The 24,937-nt window shown below is 29.5% G+C and overlaps 2 protein-coding genes and 1 long non-coding RNA gene across 3 annotated transcripts in view; 2 read left to right on the top strand and 1 right to left on the bottom strand.

The window, feature by feature from the left end:
* On the bottom strand, nt 1-18,742 carry LOC145940973 (acyl-CoA Delta12-desaturase). The gene is made up of 6 exons (XM_083046680.1): nt 18,657-18,742; nt 4,430-4,929; nt 2,228-2,358; nt 1,779-1,984; nt 1,297-1,482; nt 1-1,134 (listed from the first exon to the last, which is right to left on the bottom strand). Exons 2-6 carry the CDS (start codon nt 4,674-4,676, stop codon nt 819-821), a joined length of 1,086 nt encoding a protein of 361 aa, XP_082902806.1. The 5' UTR covers nt 4,677-4,929; nt 18,657-18,742; the 3' UTR covers nt 1-818.
* Nucleotides 8,366-24,937, top strand: part of LOC145940974 (uncharacterized) — a 17,578-nt gene continuing 1,006 nt past the window's right edge. The window contains exons 1-2 of the long non-coding RNA XR_014426102.1: nt 8,366-8,532; nt 21,088-21,141. This is a non-coding gene — a long non-coding RNA (uncharacterized LOC145940974). The remainder of the gene's footprint in view (nt 8,533-21,087; nt 21,142-24,937) is intronic.
* LOC145940972 (acyl-CoA Delta-9 desaturase) overlaps nt 21,102-24,937 on the top strand; it is a 21,180-nt gene continuing 17,344 nt past the window's right edge. Inside the window, exon 1 of the mRNA XM_083046679.1 lies at nt 21,102-21,191. The gene's annotated coding sequence lies outside the window, so the exon portion shown is untranslated. The remainder of the gene's footprint in view (nt 21,192-24,937) is intronic.

Genomic DNA, 24,937 nt, shown 5'->3' on the forward strand with positions numbered 1-24,937 from the left:
CAATTTGAAGATGATCTTTATGTTGACTTTTGTTAAAATTAGGAAATTTTGGATATTATTTCTTTGCTGAAGGTTTAAATAAAATATTTTAAGAATATATATATAAATTTCTCGAAAAATATACCAGTTTATAATAATATGTTCGGCTCGTTTACATTAATACTTGTACTTCGTAGTACACGTATTACAAAATAGAAATTTTCATGCTGCAGCTAAGATTGTAATAAATAACAATTACATACGTATTATATATATATATATATATATATATATATGTATATACAAAATGTATAAATAGTGACCTCTTATATCGCAAACGATGAACTCTCGATTATGCGAATTTGTAATTTATCAATCGCCTTGTCTCAATACTTTGCCTTAAAACATATATTATCTTTTTTAAATATAGTAACTCGATATAGAGATTTTCTAAATAAATAATAGATAAATTTTATTATAAATTTTAATTTTATTTTATTACAATAAATTTTATAAATTATGTTTAATCTGCTATTATGGTCTTCGTAATTAAAAATTAATTTTCTGTTCGTGAATTCTAATCGAGAGTCAACTGTGCGCTTTTATTGATTAAAACATTTAATTAAATAACCATAATTATTACAATTTAAATATTTTTCGACGATATTACTCTGGGCGTGGAACTCACAGAGAGTCACAAATCTGCGTATCAGTTTTACTTCAGTTATTATTTCTTAAGAGAGACTTGAGATAGTCCGCGTATGAATTAAGGAAACGCTTCTCGAAGTATTTCCGGTCTATCCGAAAGGATTGTGATGCGCTTTCACGTTCTATCAATCTCACAATTCGTGATTATTCATTATGTCCAATTCCGCCTGATCATCCTTCGAGATGTCGATGTCGCCGTAACCCCAGACGTGACTCCCATCGCCGCATCGATACGCTCTGCGATGAACCATCTCCGGCGAGACATATTTCCGATCGTGGGCCCAGCCGATGCGGGCAAACGCGTCAATAAAACCGGTAGTGAGATTGAACGGGTAATCACCCAATTCGCCAGTCTTATAGTCCCATGGAAACACATGATGATAATTGTGATATCCCTCGCCGAGCGACGCGATCGATACCGCGAAGTTCTCGACTGGCGAAATATTCCTACGAACAAATTGTCATCAAATGGCTGACATTTAGGCGAAATTTGTATCGCGCGAAAAAAAATTATCGGATTAAATAATTGCTAATTCTCGATCGTTCTATTGTGCGAGAAAATGTGTGACCATCATTTTTTTTATTGGTTCACCATGAATCGATACGTACTTGTCATACGGTTTCTGTCCCCATGTATGCGCCACGCTATTGACGCAGAAGGCTATGTTTAAATTTATGCAGAACCGGAAGTTGAAGTTCACCCAGAATGAGATCCACAGCGATTCTGACCAGTAGTAACAAGGAACAAATACCGGTAATCCAATAGTCAGGAGCGCAAATAGAGGTATATATAATCTGCGAGATAAATTAAATAAATGTAAAATTAATCACATGATACGGTTGAGAAGGAAATAATGAAGTAAAAATTTTCTAAATGATATAAAAATTGACGAGATATCTTTTTTATATACATCTATATATATATATATATATATGTATATAAAAAAGATATCTCGTCAATTTTTATATCATTTAGAAAATTTTTACTTCATTATTTCCTTCTCATATATATATATATATATATTTAATTTCACATGACACGCTGAAAGTGAATAATGCAAATGAATGTGAACTAAATGTAAGTTACTTACCTTTTCTGCCACATGACTATGGAATCCGCTTCCAAGTCGCTCATGTCGATTGCATTGCGCTTGGCAACGACGTCGGGATGGGGTGTCGTAAAAAGCCACCCTACATGAGCGAAGAAGAAACCTCTCCTTACGTCATGTGGATCTCCGTCGGTTTCACTATATTTGTGATGCACCCTGTGGTCCAACGCCCACGTGTACACATCTTTCTGTATAAGAAAAAAAATATCGTTGAAAAGGGTCCTTTAAAAAAATCGTTAAATCATTTGCAGATAAATACCCTATATTGATATATTACGAAACATTTACGAAAACATGAAAGATCATTAAGTTGGAGTACGGGCGATAACAATTGCGTCACTTATTATTTCTATCTTCTAGTAGTGACGAAAAAAAAATATACATATATATATTATGCAAGAATTATAGTTCTTATGTAAGAGCTTACGTACTTGTCCTGTTATCGTAAAGAGGAAGACTAGAAGCAGACGTAGAGGCCATTTTGCTTTGTAGGCCTTGTGCGACCATAATCTGTGAACGCCAGCCGTAATGCCAAAGCCGGACGTATAAATCGTTATGAACACTATAAGCATAAAAAACACACATAATACGTCAAAATGTATATTCAAGAACATACACATTCGGATTATTAAAATGGAGCAACGTGAAGTACCCTAAGACTCATTTACTAAGAATAGGATTTTGCAATTTCATTCATTATTATTTGTAATGACTCCAAATTCTTGGTGCACTCACGCAACACACGCACGTAAATGTAACAATTTTTTAAGCCATTGTAACTTTATTTTTTTCTACATTTTTCAACTCTTTTTCAAATATTCTTATATCTTATTTGTGCTTTTAACGTCGATTTTTACAAAAATAGGAAATTTTTTAAATTTATATTTTAAAGAGAAAAGTAATAAGCATAGTAAGTGAAATAAGAGTAATTGGGATAAAAGTTAATTCAGTCGTACAGTGTTTTCGTCTTTTCTCACGTTCTTCAATTACGAAGAACAAGAAGCTATATCTACTGTAGAACACGTCATCGCGAATGTAGAAATCTGAGATCGCGATATCGTTATCGGCGCGGTTTATTTTTCCATTTTCACGCCAGCGAGACACATTTGCCGGCTATAAACTTTAATCGCAGATACACGAGAGTTTGCGTAGTCGCGTATACGCGTTCTGTTATCGTACTTTCCCCCGTATACTTTCATCGTACGTTTCCACCTTGTCATTCATTTTCCACGACCAGTGCGTGAATCAAGCTCCGTAGAATATAGGATAAGTTGTATGTACTACACAATTTATTTTCAGGCGCCCGGCGTCTTGGCGCTTTTGCATATGCATGAGCTGGACCTTTATTGCTACATCGATAAACGTTTCGATTTATACGTGGAAAATTAACACGAGCGAAAGAGTGAGAAAGAAACTGCAAATTTACATTACAATTAAGAGTATAAGAAAGAGACGACAACAAAGAAGTAAGAAAGACTGACTTGTTTTTAATATGAATTTTCTCACTATTTTTTTTTCTTGTTTTTATAAGATAATAAATAATTACTTATAAAATAATCTTTAAATACATTATGGCTATCAGTCACTTCGATATCTTGTATATGCGAAATAATTATAAAGAATAATTTAATATGTAAACAGCTAAACTCCAATATTTATGTATGTTATCTATTACGTAATTTCGTTCAAAATGTAATTTTATCTATGAACTATTTTCATCTATCTGCCATTACGTAATTTCGTTCAAAATTACATTTTGAATGAAATTACGTAATGGCAGATAGATGAAAATAGTTCATAGATAAAAAGCAAATCGATATGGTTATTACCGTAATTATTACTGTAATTATTCGATATAATTATCGAGATATAAGAGATTCAAGCGTTGTGTGGCTTATGACTTCAGCTTTGCAACATTGTTATGACATATATCATAATTAATCGTAAACGATGTGAAATTACAGGCGACTTATATTTTTGTGTCATTGCAACCAACAAACTAATGTTTACTTCCAATATTCCCACATTTCAAGGATCATTATAGACACGTAAGGCGGTTCTAACATTAATTCATGTGCGTTACATAATTAAATTCAAAAATTATTAAATATATAAAAAAATCATTACAAGCTCGAATTATTATATAAAATTATTAAATAAAGATTTCAATTGTAGAATTAAAAATAACACATGATAGACAGGATACCAGTCATGATTTATTCGGTATTATGATATGAAACGATACTAGTTGATTTTTAATAGATGATTAATAGGATTAACAGAATGATTCAACTAGATTGTAAAGTCAAATATCGCGCTGTATTACATATATATATTTATATATATTATATTTATACTGATTATTTTTATCTCTTTCTAATAAAATATACTTTTATCTAGACTTCCGCCACAGATGTTCAAAACGCAAAAATCCTTTATCAGAGCACAGTCGTTACACAGTCTGCAAAATTCGCGAAAAGACATCCAATTCGAATTACGATGCTGCGATAAAAAAAAATTTACAAAAGTATATTCTTTTTATAGAGTAAACGAGTCTCTGTTAGAACGTTGAAATTGCAAGAGTCGGAAGTATATGCAATGGACGATAAATGAACCAAAAAAATTTTCCTCACCCCATAGCGTCGTAAGCAATTTCGCTTGCGTGAGAACCAGGTACAGCCCGTAGAGGAAACCGACGTGTATAAAGATTTGCGCACTGAGATCCAGCCACTTGATTCTCGGTACGTACACGACCTTGGCCGTTGACTCATCGTCTTTCTGGATATCGTCTGTCTTGTCCGAGCTCGTGGTCTGACTCCTCTTGAGTGTCGGACTGCAAATATCCATCATCGGCGGTGTCTTTTCCTCGTCCGGCGACATCCTCTCGCTTCTGGAAGCGTGCTTCTTCAATCGCGTTTTCGCGATTCTCTCATAAACATGTGCCCGAATTATTTATCGCTGATAAGCTCGCCGTTGATAAGCCTTCCGGCACGCGAATCGGCTCAACCGCTGCTCTGCATTTCAAGTAGCTTTCTCAAGGTTGGCCAATGCGTGTGACGCGATTTATCGGTTGTATCCCGTGGAACTGATAGAAACTGTCTCGGAAAATTTGGTACAGAACGATGAGCAGTTTCTGAAAGAAAAAAAGTGTATATACATTTCGATATCGTTTAATTATATCTCTTTCTCGACAATTCGTCGACAGCATAGAAAACTTCAAATTTGTTTTCTTCTCTAAAAGAATAGCTTTTATATTGACTTTTAAAATCCTTCAATTTTACATGGAATATTCTACGATAAAAACGAAATGCATATTTCAAAGCATATTGATGGGTGATAATGTCAATTGTGGTTTCTGTAACTGTCACGATAAGATTATTTATTTCCAGGAATTTGTTAAAATTCGTTCTCAAACAATTATTTATTCTCCGCTTATCTATTATTATTTTATAATAATAGATTATTATATTTACTATTATTAAACTCAATCTTAATCAGTGCACTTGCAGATTAATTTTTTATAATCATCGATCTATCAATTATTGATGTTGAAATTATCTCAATTAGAACACACATGTGGAATAGTTCAGTCTTTTTTATAACCAATGAATCTAATATTTTCGAAACCATACGAATTCATGTGAATTCGAGGCAAGGTTGTCTTATTAACACGTTACGTATGTCTCGGCATGTAAATCAGTCGAGCATAACCGCGAGAATGTTTTTCCATGCTTAAACTACGACAATCCTCGACCTAATAGCCAAGCATTAATATATAATATAACTATTTACGAGTAATCTTGTACAATTAATATGTAGATCCATAACACATGAGTTATACATATTAATGAATCGAATAATCGGAAATAGATAAGAAATTGTTATTTACACTATTACAGTAATTAAATTATCGGAAAATATATATATTTATATAACACGCAAAATGACAAATATTCTTATTGATATCTTACAAGTAATATATGTGTACGTGTATTTTTTTATAAAATTATTTATCTAAACACGCTAATCAACACATACTGTTTCTATGCTTGACATTTTTACAATCAAAATAATTTAAAATTTGATGAACGCGAATGAATATATGTATGTAAATTTTAATCTAAAATATATCAATGACAATAAGAAAAATCTATTTGTTGTTTTACCATTAGAAACGTTAATATGTAACGATATATAATAATGGCAAATATATTTCATAATATGTAAACTTTTATCGCGACGTAGCAAAATCGTATAACGGTACAAAAAAACTAAAATTAAAAAAAACCAAACTTATAAAATGTAAAACCCAATGAATATACTTGGCAATCTAATTTGTAAGAGACGATAACAGTGCAGTAAAATGATGCTATCGCTTAAAGCGCAGTAATGCTGTATACATTACGTTATAGGCGTGGCATGTAATAAAAATCATGTAATTGTTTCTCACAATGATAATGATAACTGACTATTATATATATATACAGTCATAAACACACACATCGTTATTTTTGCAATTACAAATGCAAGCAATCTGAAAATAAATTATAATTTTAAAATAATTGAAACCCTTGAACTTTTATATCAGACTTACGTAGAAATCACGCAGTAAAACTTTAATCGCAACAGATTTTTTTTCTGCTATTGTCGTAAGGTGTGAGTTATTTTTTTGCCCGAAGGTCGTTTATGTCACAATACAATATCTTTTGATAATAATTGGTTATTCATCTGAACGCCAATGTCAAATTTCGAAACAATGACAAGAGAACCAATCCATCAATCAACAAACTTCAACTCAAAAATAATTCCGTTATGTCTTTTATCATGTGTATGAAATTATACGGCGTTGGTTTTAAATTTGCTATTGCCTTGTGTTTTTTTCCTCTAGTAAATAATAAGGATGTACTTTCGAAAAGCCCATACCTCCGATTTTTTTGAAACTACGTATACTTACGTATTTTGACGTGCTTACGAATATGATAGTGAAAATTGGCACAACTTTCATTTTCATGGTGAAAACCATAAAAAATCGTCAAAAATTGACGTTTTTTGGATTTATTTTATCAAATACTGGAAAATTCAAAAAATGTTTCAAACAAAAGTTGTAGATTTCTTTGAAATATGCATTTTATGTCATATTCATTTTTGCCGTACGAGTGATAGTTTTCGAGAAAAATGATGGACTCTAAATCTTATATCTGTCCTCCCATCTAGCATGTACTTTGCAGTACATACATATACGATTCCATATGGGTTTGCAACTTTCCACGCTAAGCGAGGCCATATATTGGGACTTCTACGCAGTACTGCGGACATGGGTTGGGTCTTGTGTTTGTACATACTTTTGAATTTTCCAGTATTTGATAAAATAAATCCAAAAAACGTCAATTTTGAAACGTCGATTTTTTATGGTTTTCACCATGAAAATGAAAGTTGCGCCAATTTTCACTATCATATTCGTAATCAGCACGTCAAAATACGTAAGTATACGTAGTTTCAAAAAAATCGGAGGTATGGGCTTTTCGGAAGTTTATCCCTTTTTATTGATATGTAAATCTCCCGACCCTGCGTTTGAATCCTATAAACATTAAAGCAAAAAATACCCTCTTTTTCACGCCCTCTTCTTCAACTCTTTCTTTGTTGACTAGGAATTCGATCGATCGATCGACGTCCTCGAAAGCTCTGGCTCTGGTTCTGGAGAACGCGTTGTTGCGTCGCGTCACGTCGCAATAACAGTGCCCGTATCGCCGATACTTGGTTACATTCTTAATGTTCTGGTGGTTGTCATAAACGTTATGTGATACGACTTTTTTCAGTCGACCGATCTTATATTCCGCTCACAATGCATTGAGGTTAAGCAAAGCACGACGGAAGAGATTTATGACAAAGCGTGATGTAATCCACGCCGGCGATCCTTGTTCTATTTTACTATGTGTTGGGTGTAAAAAAAAAAAAAAGCATCTTTTTATAGTACGCCGCGATTATATGCTAAATATTCATGTGCTATATATATAATTAGGTCATTATAGGAAATGCACACGTATTTTATCTATAGTAAAATTATAGTGATTGATTTTCGATTTATTATTATTTGTATATAAATTATGTACTATTATAATATTATTTTACTTTTTCGAGAAATTACGGTTGACAGTTGACAAACAATCGTATAAAATTTATATTACTAGAACAACACAAGCGCGCGTTACGCGCGCGCCATTCTTTGAATATATGTTAATAAGAATATTATTTAAAAAAAAATAATACAAAGTTCGTTTAAAATTGATTAATATTTTTTCACAGAAATTAGCTGATTAAATTTAGCGTTAATTTGCTAATTAAATTTCAAAATAATATATTATAATATGGTAAAAAAAAAATAGTAATATGTTGTAAATAATATGTTATAATATCTTACTCTTGATTAATATTTTTTGACAGAAACCAGCTGATAACTGTCAAAAATATTATAACATTCTATTTAAAACATATTATTATTTTAATTTTTATATTATATATTTAAAAAATTAATTATCAAATTAACGCTTTAATCAGCTGATTTCTGTTACATTTTTTTCTAAATTGCTTTGAGATATTCGACCGTTTCCAGACTTTCAAAATATCCTGTACACACACATACACCCCCCTCCCCACACACACACATACATAATTTGAATATTTTGTTTTCAGATCAATGTGTGTCCTGCGTACTACAACTCCGCTATTGCACGTATCGGTGAGTGAGAAATTTATTTATTTCGATCGAGTTAAAAGTATTATAACATCCCTTTCTAAAAAAGGCATATTAAGTCCATTCTCGCAAGTATTGTTGCATCTTTTCCACGATGCTTATTGACTATCTCGATTCTCGATTCGCATTGTGCGTTATATTCGTAGCATCGAGAGACTATCATCACGCGAGGGTTAGTAGTTTAACAGTTTATTCAAAATAAAATAAAATAAAATAAAATAATATGTTTCAAATAATATGTTACAATACTTTAAATTTGATTAATATTTTTGACAGTAATCAGCTGATTTCTTATAATACTTGCGAAAATACTTGCCAGAATTGACTTTGCATGCCTTTTTTTAGAAAAAGATTATAGGACTGAATTAATATATATATTAATTCAATTAAAATATTATATCAAAATATTATATAGAATTGTTTCGATATAAAAAATACTATCTATATATAAAAACTAAAAACGCTTAAATTTATAATAGAAAAAAATTATAACGAAAGATTCTCAAATGACCCCTCAATAGCAGCTTAAAAATATACGTTAATGATGTTGAACGATATCGAAGGTTTCTTAATATCTTGCCGATATCGATTTATACAATAATAAATTTCTTATTAAGCTAACTCTTATTTATAAATTTTATTTCCATTACTTTTCGGATATATTAAACCGACACGTAGCAAAAACGAGATACCCTCATGATAAAAAAAATTAATAAAATATAAGGCATTTAAAATAATACACATATTTGGTAAACAGATTAATATTCTGTGTGATACAAACTAAAATATGTGATTTTTCCTATATATATATCAAATTTGAAATGCTACATTCTGTTGTAGAATATTTGATGTTTTAGAATTAAATATCTTGATAATCTATATCTGTCAACCCCGAATTTAGATTTTAAACTAAAATTGAATCTATCCTATAAAGTTGTAAAACGATAAGATTTATCTATCATTAATGTTGCTTGAAAAAATAACGTAAAAGTTTTTTTGCCTTTTCCTCTCTTCTAAATTGTATTTCAAATTATTCATTCTCACGTTTCGTTTGAAACATACAAAGTTATCTAATTTTTTTCAAAGAAATATTACGACATGCATCAAATGTATTTATTTCATTGTATAAATATTCTGTATAAAACTGAATTTCTTTCTTTTTCTCTCTTGTTATCAATCCGATAATAAAGAAGAGAGTTGATTGCATTTTCCACATGAAAGCGAAAAATATTTGTTTACGTAAGAAAGTGTTATCTCGAGTTCAGGCATTTCACGATCGGCTTAATTATATGGGGACCCTATTACGAAGACACTCTTTCGGTCTACTGAGAATTTAAAGGTCAATTCGCAGCGGGAATATGGACTTTGGAATTTGAATGCGCCGAAAATAAGTCTACATCAATCAATCTCCTTCCATTGCATGATAAATGCACACACCATATAGATCATAGATCTGACTTTAGATGATTTTTTTGTATTTCTTTAATAGTCTTATCAATAATTAAATATATACATTTAAATCTCCCAATATTATATTAACATCGAGGTAATATCTTCTTAATATGTAAAGCATAAATTATATAATGTGTGATAAAGATAATTTATCTAAAATTTAAAAAATCGTTTTAGAAGATAAACCGTTGTTTATAAAGATATGATCGACATATATATTTGTCGTATATGAAGTCTCTTTTTATAGGTTTTTTTAAATTAAATATATGTATATATGTATGTGTGTTTATTTCAACCAAGTTAAATTATTCAAGTTCAAAAGAGCGTTTGTTATAACTTTTCCAATTTTTGACGTATTTTTACACAAGAAAGTATTTATCATTGAAAAGTTATGTGTATGTGGACACATCCCATTAATTTTTTCATATAATATATATTTTTAAATTTTTTTGTGTTGAGATGTTCATTGTCAGATTACATATTTTCATAATTATTAACACAAATAATATTTTTGCAAATAGCAACATAAATTATAAATTTCAGTGTTTATATAGACAGATACATATACAATATAACGTAACGATTATTATCATACACGCGACAGTAAATACGACTCATTATCTAATTGCGAAAATTGATCCGCGAGATTCAACAGCACATGCGATATCTGCTTCGACAATTGCATCGCATATGATCGATATTTCAAATATCATACTTTCAATCTTTGACAATGATAAATGTACATATGTAGAAATATGATGTTCCGTCGCAACGCGGTACTTTATTCTTCCCTCTTGACCTCCTTTTGCAAATTGTTATTTGCTTAATTCATTTAATTGTTTGCGAACTATTCATGCAACTATTCAATATCGTTTTGCGTTTTTCAATATTGCATATTTGTGCCGAATTATTATTGCATTTTTGTGCCGAATTATTAATTTGAATTATTTAATTTTAATAATCATGAATTAGCTATTTAATTTTAATAATCATAAAAATTGGAAATATGTTTATTTTAGCCAATTATGTTAAAAAAATATTATTTTATTATTATTATAAAAATTATTTTATATTTTACTATATTTTTTCTCTTTAAATCTAAATTAATTATAATTTATATACAACATAAATTATAACGATATATATAATTAACATTGGAAAATAAATTGTATTTTAAAGAGTTGGACAAATTCGCGCTTCACACCCGTTATAACGTCGGAAATAAGATAAATGCGTCATCAGTGGCGCCATAGATTGTACACAAAGTATGTGCATAAAGAGAATGGATTTGATTTTCTTATCGTATAAAGTCATTCACATTTCTTGCATTTCGTATTATGTATTTTGTATAATTGGTTCTATTCTTAATAGATAGTGACAAGCTATCTTGCTGAAGCGTTTACACAAAAATTATAAAATCACAATATTTTAAATTTCCTATTAGTATATTATATTGCAGACTTTATTACAATCAAATATGAAAAATTATTCTGCTTTTAATCTACCCCAACACCGACCAATTAGATTAATCTCAATTAGGTGAAATTGATTTGCTTAGTTTTGAGCAGAGAAATATATTTTGCAGATTACAGAATGTATCGAGAGAAAGAAAGAAGATGAGCAAAACGATAAGCGTTTATATATTAGGATTAAGTGTGTGTGTGTGTGTGTGTGTGTGTGTGTGTGTGTATGTGTATATATATATATTACTCGTAAATTAAAAATATTAGATAATAATTGATTTTACGAGAAATATCTTATCATAATTCCTTATCATAATTGTGATTATTTCTCGAGATAGATAATTGTGATTCCGTACACCTGTCTCTATATAGATACCTTATCAGGCAATAGCGAGCGAGTTAATAATCGCGGCGGCGATATATAGATTGATCACGCAAGCATCGATGTCCCTGTTTCATGAATTGATCGTAATGAATCAATTACACGAGCTGAACATTATAATCTCGACGTGACTTACTCATCTACTTATTCTCGCCATCAAAGAAATAACAACGTAACTTATTTCGTAATAATGCTGTATGTTGTCCTTCGAAAAATATTCCCGAAGCTTATTACGCTGTTAATTTTAACATTCATTACAGAATCATAAATCTAATAATTTTAGAAGATCATAAAAATATTTCTTATTTTAATGCAACAATTATTGTAATTCTAATTTAATTAGAAGTCATAAATCTTAGATATTTCTCTCGGTTTCATATTCCTCGACATGCGTGCGGAGCATGTATATTTTTGTAATCCAATGAACTATAAATAACGTTGGAGTATATGTTTCACCGGAAGAGTGAATGCGAGTTCTTTCCTATTGAAGAACTGGTAATAATACATATATAAGTTGGTTCTCTCGCGTCGCGCAACAATTTCATTGGAAATTCACAGATACGAAACGATCGATGTATACATAGGGTATGTCATCGACAAATTTATCTTCAATATCTATTCCTGTAATTACATTATCTCATTTCGTGAATTATATATACCTATTCACATATAACAAGTAAAAACACTTTCGCACAGCTTTCGTAATTGAAATCCTGCATAATGAAAATTAATTTAATTTGCAACGCAAAAAGAAATTACTAACGCTTCAGGCAACAAGAATTAATTAAGGGTAATCGCGTAGAACTACGTTCCCTAATAAACTTTAATCAGTTTCCCCCAGTGTGATAGTGATTAAGAATTAAGTAAGATAATAAATAAGAATTGATAGAAACTTAAACAAGTAAGGAAATTAGAGCTTCTTGTGTATAACACACTAATAAAAATGTCATACTGATATAAAAAATATTATATAACAGATATGTTAATACTTATCGAGATACTTATAATCTTTATAAAAAAATACGTTGTTTCGATTTTTAAACTATTTTCAATTATAAATTAAAAATTTATAAACAAAATTAAAACTTCTTCGTTCTTTTCTCATATCTCATCCTAAATTATTTCGATATGTTTGTTAAAAATTTGATATAATATCAAATATTAAATATAATCCATTTTCTGTTGCGTTGTTATATGTCTCGAATTTTATACTAATTAAATTACGGATTAATCTACGCAGTCAATTAAAGTCAAAGGATATAAATAGCGATTATTAGTGTCAAAGTGTAGCATCCACACACTGTTTGGAATAGGTATAGTAAAGTTATTCAATTGAGTCAATGCGTCTAAAGTGGTAATACCAGTGGGATAACAGTCGAGGGATCGATAACGAAATAAAAAAAAAACGAACATACAAATGTTCTATTTGTATGTAAATGTACTATTATTCTGAAATTGTTTCGACTCATTTATTTCATTGGACGTTAAACGATTTTTTAAAGTGAACCGCGATACATATCAATGATCAAAGTCGATAGCAGTGAACGCAAATTGATCGACCCGTTCAAATTAATTCCGCAATGTACTTTGAACATGTCTCTCTCATATAGGAAAAATTCATTGTAAATGATGATTAAATTAAAAGACAAACAAAGTATAATAAAGTATAATTTTTTTTATCGCGAGAGCAACAAAAAGAGGATGACATGTTAATAAATAACTTTCCTTTTTGCATGTAATATATGTATAAGAGAGAGAAAAGATAATAATATTAAATATATTTAGATTATACGTACATAATACGAGAATATTTTTAATTCTTCCGATATATGAACAAATTTTACAAATTAAGTATATTGGATTTTTTCTTTTTAATGCAATAAAAAATATTAATGTAATGTACAATGTATTATATAATATATAATGTAATTAAATCTGCACGCGCATTATTATTTGCGTGACGGAGTGCATTAAGGCAAAAAGTGTAAATTATAGGGAATCCTGTTCCGCGCGCTTTCTCGCAACATTTTTCGCGATCAATAGACGAGAAAAGTATTGTTGCAAATGACAGACAAGCGTCCCGTCGTGACAATTTAGTTCTACAATTCATGAAGTGACCCAATCCATCCCGCTTTACGTAGCATCGTCTTTGTTTCATTTGTAACCGCCTGCGTTTAATCGGAATTTATATAGTTCACGGTCAGATCATTCTTCATCTTGCCAATTCTCTCGTTGCTGAGAACTTTCTAATACTATGTCAAAGTCTCATCATACAAATACGAATATAAAATAATATTTAAAAAAAATCAAAAGAATGACTATATCATGTCAAATGTGAAACATTTTAATCAAGGAACATGAAAGTCAATGAATGCAAACAAATTCAAATCCAATGCAATTATTATATCAGATGATTAATAAACGGAATATTTCAAAAAGAGCGTATAATTGCTTATATAATTCGCTTTGTAGAAGAATTTTAGAATAGCATGTGTGTTCGAGAAAGCTTATATCTTGCTTTATCTTATCATAATAAAATTTATATACAAATTTTACGAGATGTCTAGCAAGTTTTAATACTTAAGTAATTTCGTTGTTCTAATTGCGAAAGAGATTTGTCATACTTATTGTCAGTAGATCGGAAAATATTTGCTCATCACAGATTATTGTATGATTAAATTTCACCGGGAGTATATATATATATATGCTAAATTTTGATTCGAATAGCTAGCACGGTTTGCGATTTGAGATGATACTGAGTACACTCAATCGCGAATTCAGATATGCAGTATCGAATAAACTAATAAAATTTAAATTGTCAATTCATAACTTTGATTCTCCTTTTGTTTTCGTATCGACGATCAAATAAATATCTTTCATATAGCCGTAACATCGAAAATGCATCTAAAGCACGAAGAAAAGAGATATACTCTCCTCAATTAATTAAATCAATTTATTAAACAACAACAGAAAATATGAAATGCTTGGATTTCAGGATAATATCAAATGCATAAGTTTAGAATTGCATATTCATTAGGTGAATCTCGTATTTGAATCTACGTCCATTATTACACAAGGTACATAACAAGCAAGTGCCTTGTCATGGTTAAATAAATATTTTGAAGCCAACTTATATTACGATGAATCATAAGAGACATACAATATAGAAGAGCAAGAAATTAACTAAATTTTATTTCTTACGACAGAATTGTTGAAAAAGATAAAAGATCCTCTTATTTAATTTAAACAAATTCTAGCTAATAATAATATAGAATATGAATACATATAAATTAGTATAATTTCATGACAATAAATCTCTTTCGTAAAGAACAATTAAATTATTTAAGCTCATTATAGACGTCTCGTAAAATTTGCGACAAAAAAATAGATAAAATATATTCTTAATATTTAATTTAATGTGTTTAATCTTAATACATCTATGCATGTTCTGATATGTATTTTGTATACTGGGTGTCCCATTTTAAAGGACCCACTCAAATATCTCAGAAACACTGCGTTAAATCGAAAAATGTTTCCTACAAAAGTTGTAGGGTTTCGAGGGGGACATAACATAGTAATATTCATATGACTTTGGGCGGCGTCTCCAAGGTTAGTGAAGGTTAACCTTAAGTGAAGGTGAGAATAAATTTTTTAAATGGAAACCCATATTTTTTATTATAACATCTTTTTCTACTAATTAATTTGAACAACTTTTATCTGAAGCATTTTTTTATTTTCTTCAAAATTCATTCTCACCTTCACTTAAGGTTAACCTTCACTAACCTTGGAGACGCCGCCCAAGGTCAAATGAATATTACTATGTTATGTCCCCCTCGAAACCCTACAACTTTTGTAGGAAACATTTTTCGATTTAACGCAGTGTTTCTGACAATGAGATATTTGAGTGGGTCCTTTAAAATGGGACACCTGGTATGTGTCTATTATATACTTTTTCCAATAACTTTTTCTATATTACACGATGATTAGAATTCATAATTTTTCTGAATTCTATGTTGTGAATTATAAAATTCGTCTGAAACACATTTTAATTTTTAATTAATTTGACTTGCAATTACTCACTTGCAATTACTCACTTCCGTGACACTTGCAATTAATGATAAATAAATAATATGATAATTATTTATGATGTTAGATAAAACATTTACGTAAGCTAAATTAACAACGTATTGAACTGTGAACTTACAAATTATCAAGTAATAATCTGTTTTTTCTTTTTTTTTTTTTTTTTTTTTTATTTAAAAGGTTATCTATCGATACCTAGAATGACCTCAAGTATTTTAACGAAATTTAACGGAAGTTTTCGCATCCTATCTCCAAACTTTTTAGTCATCGATTAATAAAAATTATTTTCAAGTCAAAGTCAAAACAAATATGAAAGTTAAACTATATAATAAATGGAATTAACATTATTATAAACATATTATATACCTTAAAAAATTGAGAGGCATATCTTTTACTATCCATGTTACGCAATTCTCCGTTATTTATTATGTCACATTTTAATCTTATCTTTAGAAAAAAATAATTATAATGTTTGATGATATGACAATTAGTGACTAAAACTATATGTATATAGACAGTACGAACATTTAACTTATTTTGATTCGATCTTCAGAAATGTAAATATAGTCCCTGCACACAAGTTAAGTGTGTTGAAATGCAAAAAAATAACATTATATTAAAATATGATAATTATATTAAAAGTTAATTATAATTAAAGTAATCAACTAATGTGAGATGATCTTAAAGATTCAGAAGTCGACTCAAGATCATACGACAATAATAAAACGCAATGTATGCTTTCGCTTTCACGTAGTACCTAATTTCTACGCATAGTACCTCTTCACTTATAAGTGAAAATAACGGTGAAGAAAAGTATATACAGGTAATTGTATGTGTCCCAGACATGTAGATATACAGCGCGTCTTTTTATAATAGAAATGTACCGTTAGAAATCAAATGAAATGTAAAAAAAATCTATATTGATTATAAAATTGATTTGGAAATAATATATTGAAAATCGATTATTTCTCAAAACTATAAATATTCAAAATCAATCACATCGATATAGATTAGCATTAAGAAATTTTTAGTTTTTCTCTTTAAGGTAAATTGATAATTACATTGAATTTTCTGCAAGAAATAATACACACACACATATGATAGCACATAAAAATGTTTTTAATAAACATATTTATAAACTGATTATAAATCAGTTTTTCAGCAAATAATGTACAAATAAAATAAACAATATATAATGTTTTAAACAACATTTCCAGTAAAATAAAGATATCAAATAGAAAGTATTTATATACATCGGTTAATCAAATTTAAAAAGAATTTAAGAAATACTCACTCTCAAAAAAAAACAGTATCAATCATTCAGATTGCCAGACGTTCATTAAATATACACATTAACCATGATTGTGTTTATAAATGTTCATTGAGTTAAAATTAAATGAGACTTAAACTTTTGTTCCCTCTATAAAGACAAAATGATAGAAAGGGACAAAAATTAGCTTAATAATCTCGCATGATTTTATTATTTGTTGTGATTAGGATTACATATGAATATTACAATTTAGAGTCATTAAAAAATTTGACGTCAGGCTTCTATTTATCTCGATTTGTTGTATCGGATGATTTGTCGAGCGATTAAACGTTCGACAATGTTTACTCGTTATCGATATTATTTGCGATTTCGGGTATATGGAAACTTCTTTCATTTGTGCTGAGTTCACCTTGTGGATTATTAGGCATTATCGCGATTTCATGCGTATATATATGTACATCCCGATATATCCGCCCATAATTACTAAATTGCGATTCTATTATTTTATTATCCTATATTTTGTAATTCTATATATATTCTGTTACGCACATTAAAGTACGATATCACATCGAAAACAGATTGAAAATCTGCAATAAATAAAATCAAAATAAATTGAAATCGCAAATGATATTCGGGAGATTTATCTTCGAATGTTTCACGCGTTGGCTCGAAATTCAACTGTAGAATAATTTCAAAATTTGCAACAATACTTTTCACCGATTGAAGGATTATATGCCTCAGCGGATGTGTCGCGTGAATGTTATCCGAATATTGCAATGATTTCAAGCATTTGTGTGCGTCGTATGTAATCTTAACTGTATCTTATTCACTATCTAACTGTATCTCTAAATCGAGATACCGGCGCATATTTATCGGAAGAATATAACGCGACTGTTCTGCCTTTCTCATATGACTTAACAGGACATTATGAATTCTTTAAGATAACGATAAAAGTCTTTTTCGCGAACTCAGACTCCGTTTTTGGTTTAGATTTGATTTTGGATTTCGTAACTCAAGCGCGCACAGTCGCGCTATTTTGTTGCGCAAAATTTTAAATAATCGCGGCGACATTAATTGATTAAAAAATGAAGAACCGATCCTTATAGACCACGGCGTAAATAAAATAATAAAACGAAGCGATATCCACATGATTAGCGTCACTTTTAGCGACATGTGTCGCAATCAGCTGTTTAAAGAGCGTCTACGAGATCGGCGTTTCTCACAATTTACGATTAAAAGATTTTATTCGAATTTATCCTCTCGTGTGCTCGATGGAATATCTGTCACACGTGAAATACTTGCAATATTTTAAAGGGATACAACACAATCTTTTTTTATTCTATCGTACCGTATGTTTATATTTGAAATTCTCGCCGCTCCTCCGTTTTGCGCGCTTTTAAAACAGAGCGAAATCAAATCAAATTAAATTGCATGCTTGAACTAAATTCCATTGACTCACCTCAATGGAAAATTCCGAAGAAAACTCGCACCGGCTGCCGACAAGACGCGCGCACGAATGCAAACTGAGCGACACGGCCGACTTTCATGTGACGTCACATTCCCCCGTTTCATCGCCAGCGGCATTCTTTCTCTCTCCTATTGCAGATGGCGTACCATGAAGATACAGATTCAAGATAAAATTCAACTAAGAGAAAAAAAAAGTAAAGTTATAGTTAAAATAGAGTTTTAAAGTATAAATATATAGGTATCAAAAGGATATAAAGATCTGCACATTAAAATGAAGACCAAAATTTGAGAAGAGAAAGAGGAAGAATATTATTTTCAACATTTTATTGGTCCCTGTACTCCCGATTACTTGTAAGACATCCGTGTATTGCATATTGCAAGGAACGTATATTCCTTTGAAGCCATGAAACAAGTCTGTAAATATTCGTGTGAAAAAGATGACACTGTCTTTTATTTTTCTAAAAATACTACTATCTTATATAAATTAATATATAGGTGAATTTTTTTCTTAATTTATGGATTCTTATATACATATTATTGATATATACAAATTGCTTTAAAGAGAAGATTTTGTTAATTATAAGCTTTATAAATTTTGGAGCAAGTTCACATTTCAGAGTACAACATATAAAAAAATTAGAAAGATAAATTAAGGAGATATAAGATGTATCATTAAATTCAGTCTTAAAAGATACAAATGTATAACAAAATCTTCCCATTTATTCATTTTCAAGTAGACAATTAGAATAGAATTTTAATTTGAAGGATAGTCACGAAGACATTTAATATTTAGTTTATGCTTAGATTAATAATAAAATGATTCAAACTTCTTGTATTAATTTTATTAGGAAATTATATTTTGTGTTTACAAGAAGTATATATGAGCATATACTTTTATATATAATATCTGATGTAAATTGTACTTCGATATAATAGGGGCTTATATACATATATTTAATTGAAAAAATTGATTTACCCATTTATTGATATGTGTGGTCATATTAAAGTGCATCGTGGCAGATTGAGAACAAAATGATAGTTTCGATCGATATCGTATATATCCCGTGTCGTAAAGGTTCAGAGAACTTGTGAGAATGCATCATTGCGCATACTATTGTTGTCCCATTGTTCCCAATGCGACAATCGGGTTCATTAAGCATGACTGGCTTTGGAAATAAAATTGCGTGCCTTTGATGCTCTGTAACTATTTATTTTTTTTCACCTAAAGCAAGAATGTCAATTTAATTTCTTTGTTCTCTTAATTGTAAAATACTAGAAACTAAAATACTTTTGCTAATTTTTATGCTCTCCACAATTTTTTAACAATTAAATATACATTTTAGAAAAATATATATATATAATGTATAAAATTTTCTAAAAATGTATGTACGTAATTAGAGAAAAAATAATTTCAAGAAATATATACATATATATGTGTATGTGTGTGTTTATGTGTAATAATTTGTAGTTAATTCATAAAATGAATTTTTTCTTAGTAAAAATGGAGTCAAAGAATCAATAAATTTAAAATAAGCAAGAAAAAAAGAGTGAATAAAACGTCATAGAATTAAAGGGATATAACGAAATATATATATTTTTTAGTTAATTTAAAATGGAGTTTACTTTAACAGAATTGTTATTTAAAACTTTTTATAATAATATATAATATTTAAAAAATTGAAAATTGCAATGAAAAATGATCTCCTATAACACTTTTAACAAAAAATAAATATTTCAAGTTAGTTAAAAAATCTGTCATTAAAAAACACTTGATAATTTTGAAACATTTTATGTAGGGCGATAAAATGAGTGTACACAACTGTTCAGAATCATTGCTGCCTCATTGCAAAGGTGAAGTTCGCTTGATGCAATTTTTTGTTAATGTAACTTACAACATTTAAATATCAAATTAATTCATAAAAAAACAATTAGAAAAGAAAGCTAACATAAAATCTCTCTTATCATCTTGCATTTGCCACTCGCACGTGGCAGCACTGATCAGAAGGTGATGTTGTTGCAATTATTGCTTGATCTTGATTCATGAATAATTGCTATCGATTTTCTCGAATTCATTGACGTAGCTTTCGTCTTCAAAAAATTTGATTACAAGAAAATTTCGTAAAAATTTATTTAAAATATATCAACATTCAAGATTCAAAGCAATAAAACTTAATCTAGGCTCAAATTTGAATTTTTATCAAAATTAAAATCATAATTAAAATTAAGATCGTAGGTTTTCTCATGACACTCTACAAATATTATAAAATCTAAATTCTAAATTCTAATTCACTCTCCAGCTAAAAAATCGACTCAAATTAATTGATCCAGATTAAGATGTTAACTTGAATTTAAATTAAAAAAAAAATTTCAAATTTTTTAAAGAGTGAATTAAAAATCATGTATTGTTTCTCTCTTCTCCTCAGGCATTGTTTATCGACCGAAAGGACGGCGAGTATTCCTCTTCACCGTGGACCCAGGTATGGCAGTAGTAGCGCTGCGGATCAATCGGACCAGCCGGCACCATCCGGTCTGTATCTCCTTCATTATTTCTATCCGCTATTTTTCGCGAATGAAGCACCTTGACTCGCTCGCGCATGCACTCTTCGCGAAGAGATCGGCGTGATGCGAAGATCGGGCTCGCGATCTTGACGTCGACGAGAGCGAGAGAAGTGCGCGACCCTTGCTCGAGGGTGATCGCGGAGGGTTGCGTCGACTGGCGGAGCCAGAAAGCCTTCCCTCGTCGTCCACGCGCTCGTTCGTTTCCCTTTCATTCTCTCGTAAGTCGATCACGACTGTTTTCACCTGTCGACCGGTAATCGCATCGCGAATCGAGGCCTTCTATCTTGATTCTGACACAATTCTACGTGCGATTGTATATGTGCGGTTTGTCGGCACGAGTGCGAGAAATTTATCCACGTGATTCCACTACAAAGTCTACAATTAATTGTAGAGAGAAAGTGTTAGGGATAATTATAATTAATTAATTCGGTTTATATATATACATAAAGTTTGCACGTATTTACGGTATTTGCATTTCCTTTCGGTTCATTCTGTATATATAAATGTTGCACTGATTATTTAATTCTCTATGAGTGCGAATTAATTTTGAACAAATAAGTCAACATTCAGTAAAGTTTTCGTTTGAATATTATTAATACTGTCTAATGCAGATATTAATTTTTGGAAACTAATATATTTTTTTTTTATTTTGCAAAGATTCAAAAAATACAGTTTACTAGTCTCATAATCGTGTTATATTGCTTCGAGCGTTTAAAATCTCTCGAAAGTCTCGCGCAAATCAGTACGCTGAGTTCATCTCAACGCAAAGGATTGAATATCGATATTTAATAGCACATGAATGAATGAAATAAATAAATTCAGCTAGCTTTGCGATAAGTTATATTTATGCCTTTTTTTGCATCTCGTTATCTGCACATGCATCTTGATAATAACCAACACAAATATAAAGATCATTTAAGATTTAATAAAACTTTAAGATATTCAGAATATTCAGTATATAAACTGTTTTAATTACTTTAAGATATTCAGAATATTCAGTATATAAACTGTTTTTTCTCTCTGTAAGATTCAAAAGGATAAGGGAGAAACGTGTAATACTTTGCGGGTTATATCACAATTATATCTGTGCTTAGATGCTTTTCAATATTTCTCATATAATTTCAGTATTTTTCGCATTTATAGAAAATTCAAGTTTTAATATAACTTATCATTATAAAATTAACATTAACATTAAAATTATACATTTTAAAATGCTGTATATAACATCCAATTGCACGCTTTTTATACTATGCACATATGAACGCAAATAATTTGCTTATTACATACATTACTTGTTTATTAATTTTTTTATTATGCTACGTGTCTGAGTTATTAAATACTTCACGTTACGTGTTTTTTACCGTCAACAGAGTTTTTCCGGGAGATTGTTTGTTTTCAGCATTTCTGATTCTGCTTGTACGTCAGATAACATCACGCCACTATGTATATTTATGAAATAATCAAAATAGAATTAATGCTCTAAAAAGCTCTTTTCTCACATCTCATTGCACAATGTCACAAAAAATCATGAAAATGTTAAAAGACCTCGATAATATCAACATTTTTCAGTTTTATTTTAATAATATTTGATTTTAGATTTACATTTTTCTCTGAGAAAACTAAATGAAAAATTAAATTAATTTATAGAGATCTATACAGAGATCTATTAAGACTTTTTTTTATATATTATTATATATATAGAGATCTATTAAACATGTTTATATACAATATATATCGTACTAAATCAAGACAATATAATACTGATAATATTTCATCTACATATTAAATTTCCATGACATATTTTATTATGCAATTACTAAAAACTAATAATTTACATATTTTTTAAACGAGAAAGTTTATTTTGCTTCAGAAAATATTTATAATTCCAGGTTTAATTGATTTTTTCTCCAAGTATTGGATTTATATTTGCATTTCTCTTCTCGATACTTGTATATTTAATTTAAATATATTATACATTTTCGATCGATACATAATCGCATTTTATGAGATCTAACGTTGTGTTTGCCATTAGAATATTAACTGGAAAGGATAACCTTGACGAAGCTCCATTATCCATCTCTTTATCTCCAATTCAATATTAGCTAATGCACACTGACAATTTATGCACAACAAATGTTTAAACGGATGTGAAACCGTTCTCACTTAGTTTTAACGTCGCGAGCACTTTATCGAGGTAACTTTTTTTGACGCAGCGGAAAAGAGTAACTCAAAAAGATAATTCTAAGAGATCTAACAAAATGCCAATTAATCTGTCGATAATTATTCATACTTCTCTTGAATATAATAAAAATATATATAATAGTAATAACAGAGGCAATGCAATAAAAAAACGCATATACTTTATTGTAAATAAAAATAAAAATCACAAGTATAATTATCCCTCTTTTTTCAGTCTCTCTTTTTTTGTATTATTTTCAACGCAGAAATATAATAAAAAATAAAAAATTACTTATCAATATAAAAAATACCTAATACTAAAGTTGCTCACGTTACCAAGAACAGTAGTGAGTTTAAAAGTACAGCGTTAAATGTAGATCATTCATTTTCGAAATGTGTCACTTCCTATTGTCAAGGAAAAAAGAAGAATTAGAACTGTATATTGGACTTTATTACATGTGCATTTTCATTCAGAAAACGCTCAAGCTTTAAAAATGAATCTCATTAATGAGATATCGTTTTATTGATCAATACGTCTTATTATTCTGTATTTCCATGTATAATTTATTTTAATTATATTTATTGAGCGGTATTTTTTCTTACGATATTCGATACGATCATTAATTTATAACTTTAAGGCTTGAGCGTTTTTTGCATGAAAATGTACTTTTTTTTATTTTTTAGCTTGCCAACTAGAGAGTGACATATCTCGAAGATGCCTGATAAATACTTGAAATTATATACGTTTGAATTTGCTACCGCTCTTAATAACCTGAGAGGCTTCAGTATTATTCTTTATATTAAAATAATTTTTGTTATTTGTTTGACTACGTTGCGAAGTTATTTACATAATCTCTGTTAATTATTACGTTTCTTATAACTGCGCTGAAGATAATTTAAAAAATGGATTAAAATGCATGCTATAATTATACTTATAACTTATATTTTTGATTCACAAAAAATATGTGCCCTATTTACTGCGTTGGCTCTTATTGCCATTTTTTATTTGTTTTTGACTAAAAATAAAATTCTTTATTTGAATTATTTCAATAAATTTGTCCAAGTCACTACATTATTGCGATAGCTTATCATGCGGTATTTTATCATGCTTCTGTAATTTTCTATTGGCTAGTAACTAAATCAGATTTAAATTGATGTAAATGATATACAGCATATTATTGCTATGCAGGAATATTACAAAACATTTTGATTGACAAATACCAAATGTAGATATAAAACACATGGACAAAATATATAACGGAAGACTTTTAATTGGCAAATTAAGTTTACGTAAATTAATATCGTATTGTTTGCATTTAGACGGGTAAAACTATTATAACGAAATATTAATTTCAATCAAACAATCTGAGCAACTTTTAACAGCACCGCACGTAACATTTTCTGCGAGAAAAAATTAAATTAATAGATTCTAAGATCTTTTTATTCTGAGCTTGAGTTCTATACGTTTTTTTCAGAAGAAATAGGCTTTAAAAAAGTAATGTTTTTAAGGACATGCTAAAAAATTAAAGGTCATAA

Source organism: Prenolepis imparis, unplaced genomic scaffold, assembly GCF_030444845.1.
Source record: "Prenolepis imparis isolate NDT839.2.m4 unplaced genomic scaffold, iyPreImpa1.0 SCAF_9, whole genome shotgun sequence".
NCBI classification, from domain to species: Eukaryota; Metazoa; Arthropoda; class Insecta; order Hymenoptera; family Formicidae; genus Prenolepis; species Prenolepis imparis.

Coding starts and splice junctions, on each gene's coding strand:
- LOC145940973 (XM_083046680.1), bottom strand. CDS start 4,676: ATGTCGCCGGACGAGGAAAAGACACCGCCGATGATGGATATTTGCAGT. Junction 1,985..2,227: donor TCTTTACGATAACAGGACAA/GTACGTAAGCTC, acceptor TTTCTTATACAG/AAAGATGTGTACACGTGGGC. Junction 1,135..1,296: donor GGACAGAAACCGTATGACAA/GTACGTATCGAT, acceptor ATTTGTTCGTAG/GAATATTTCGCCAGTCGAGA.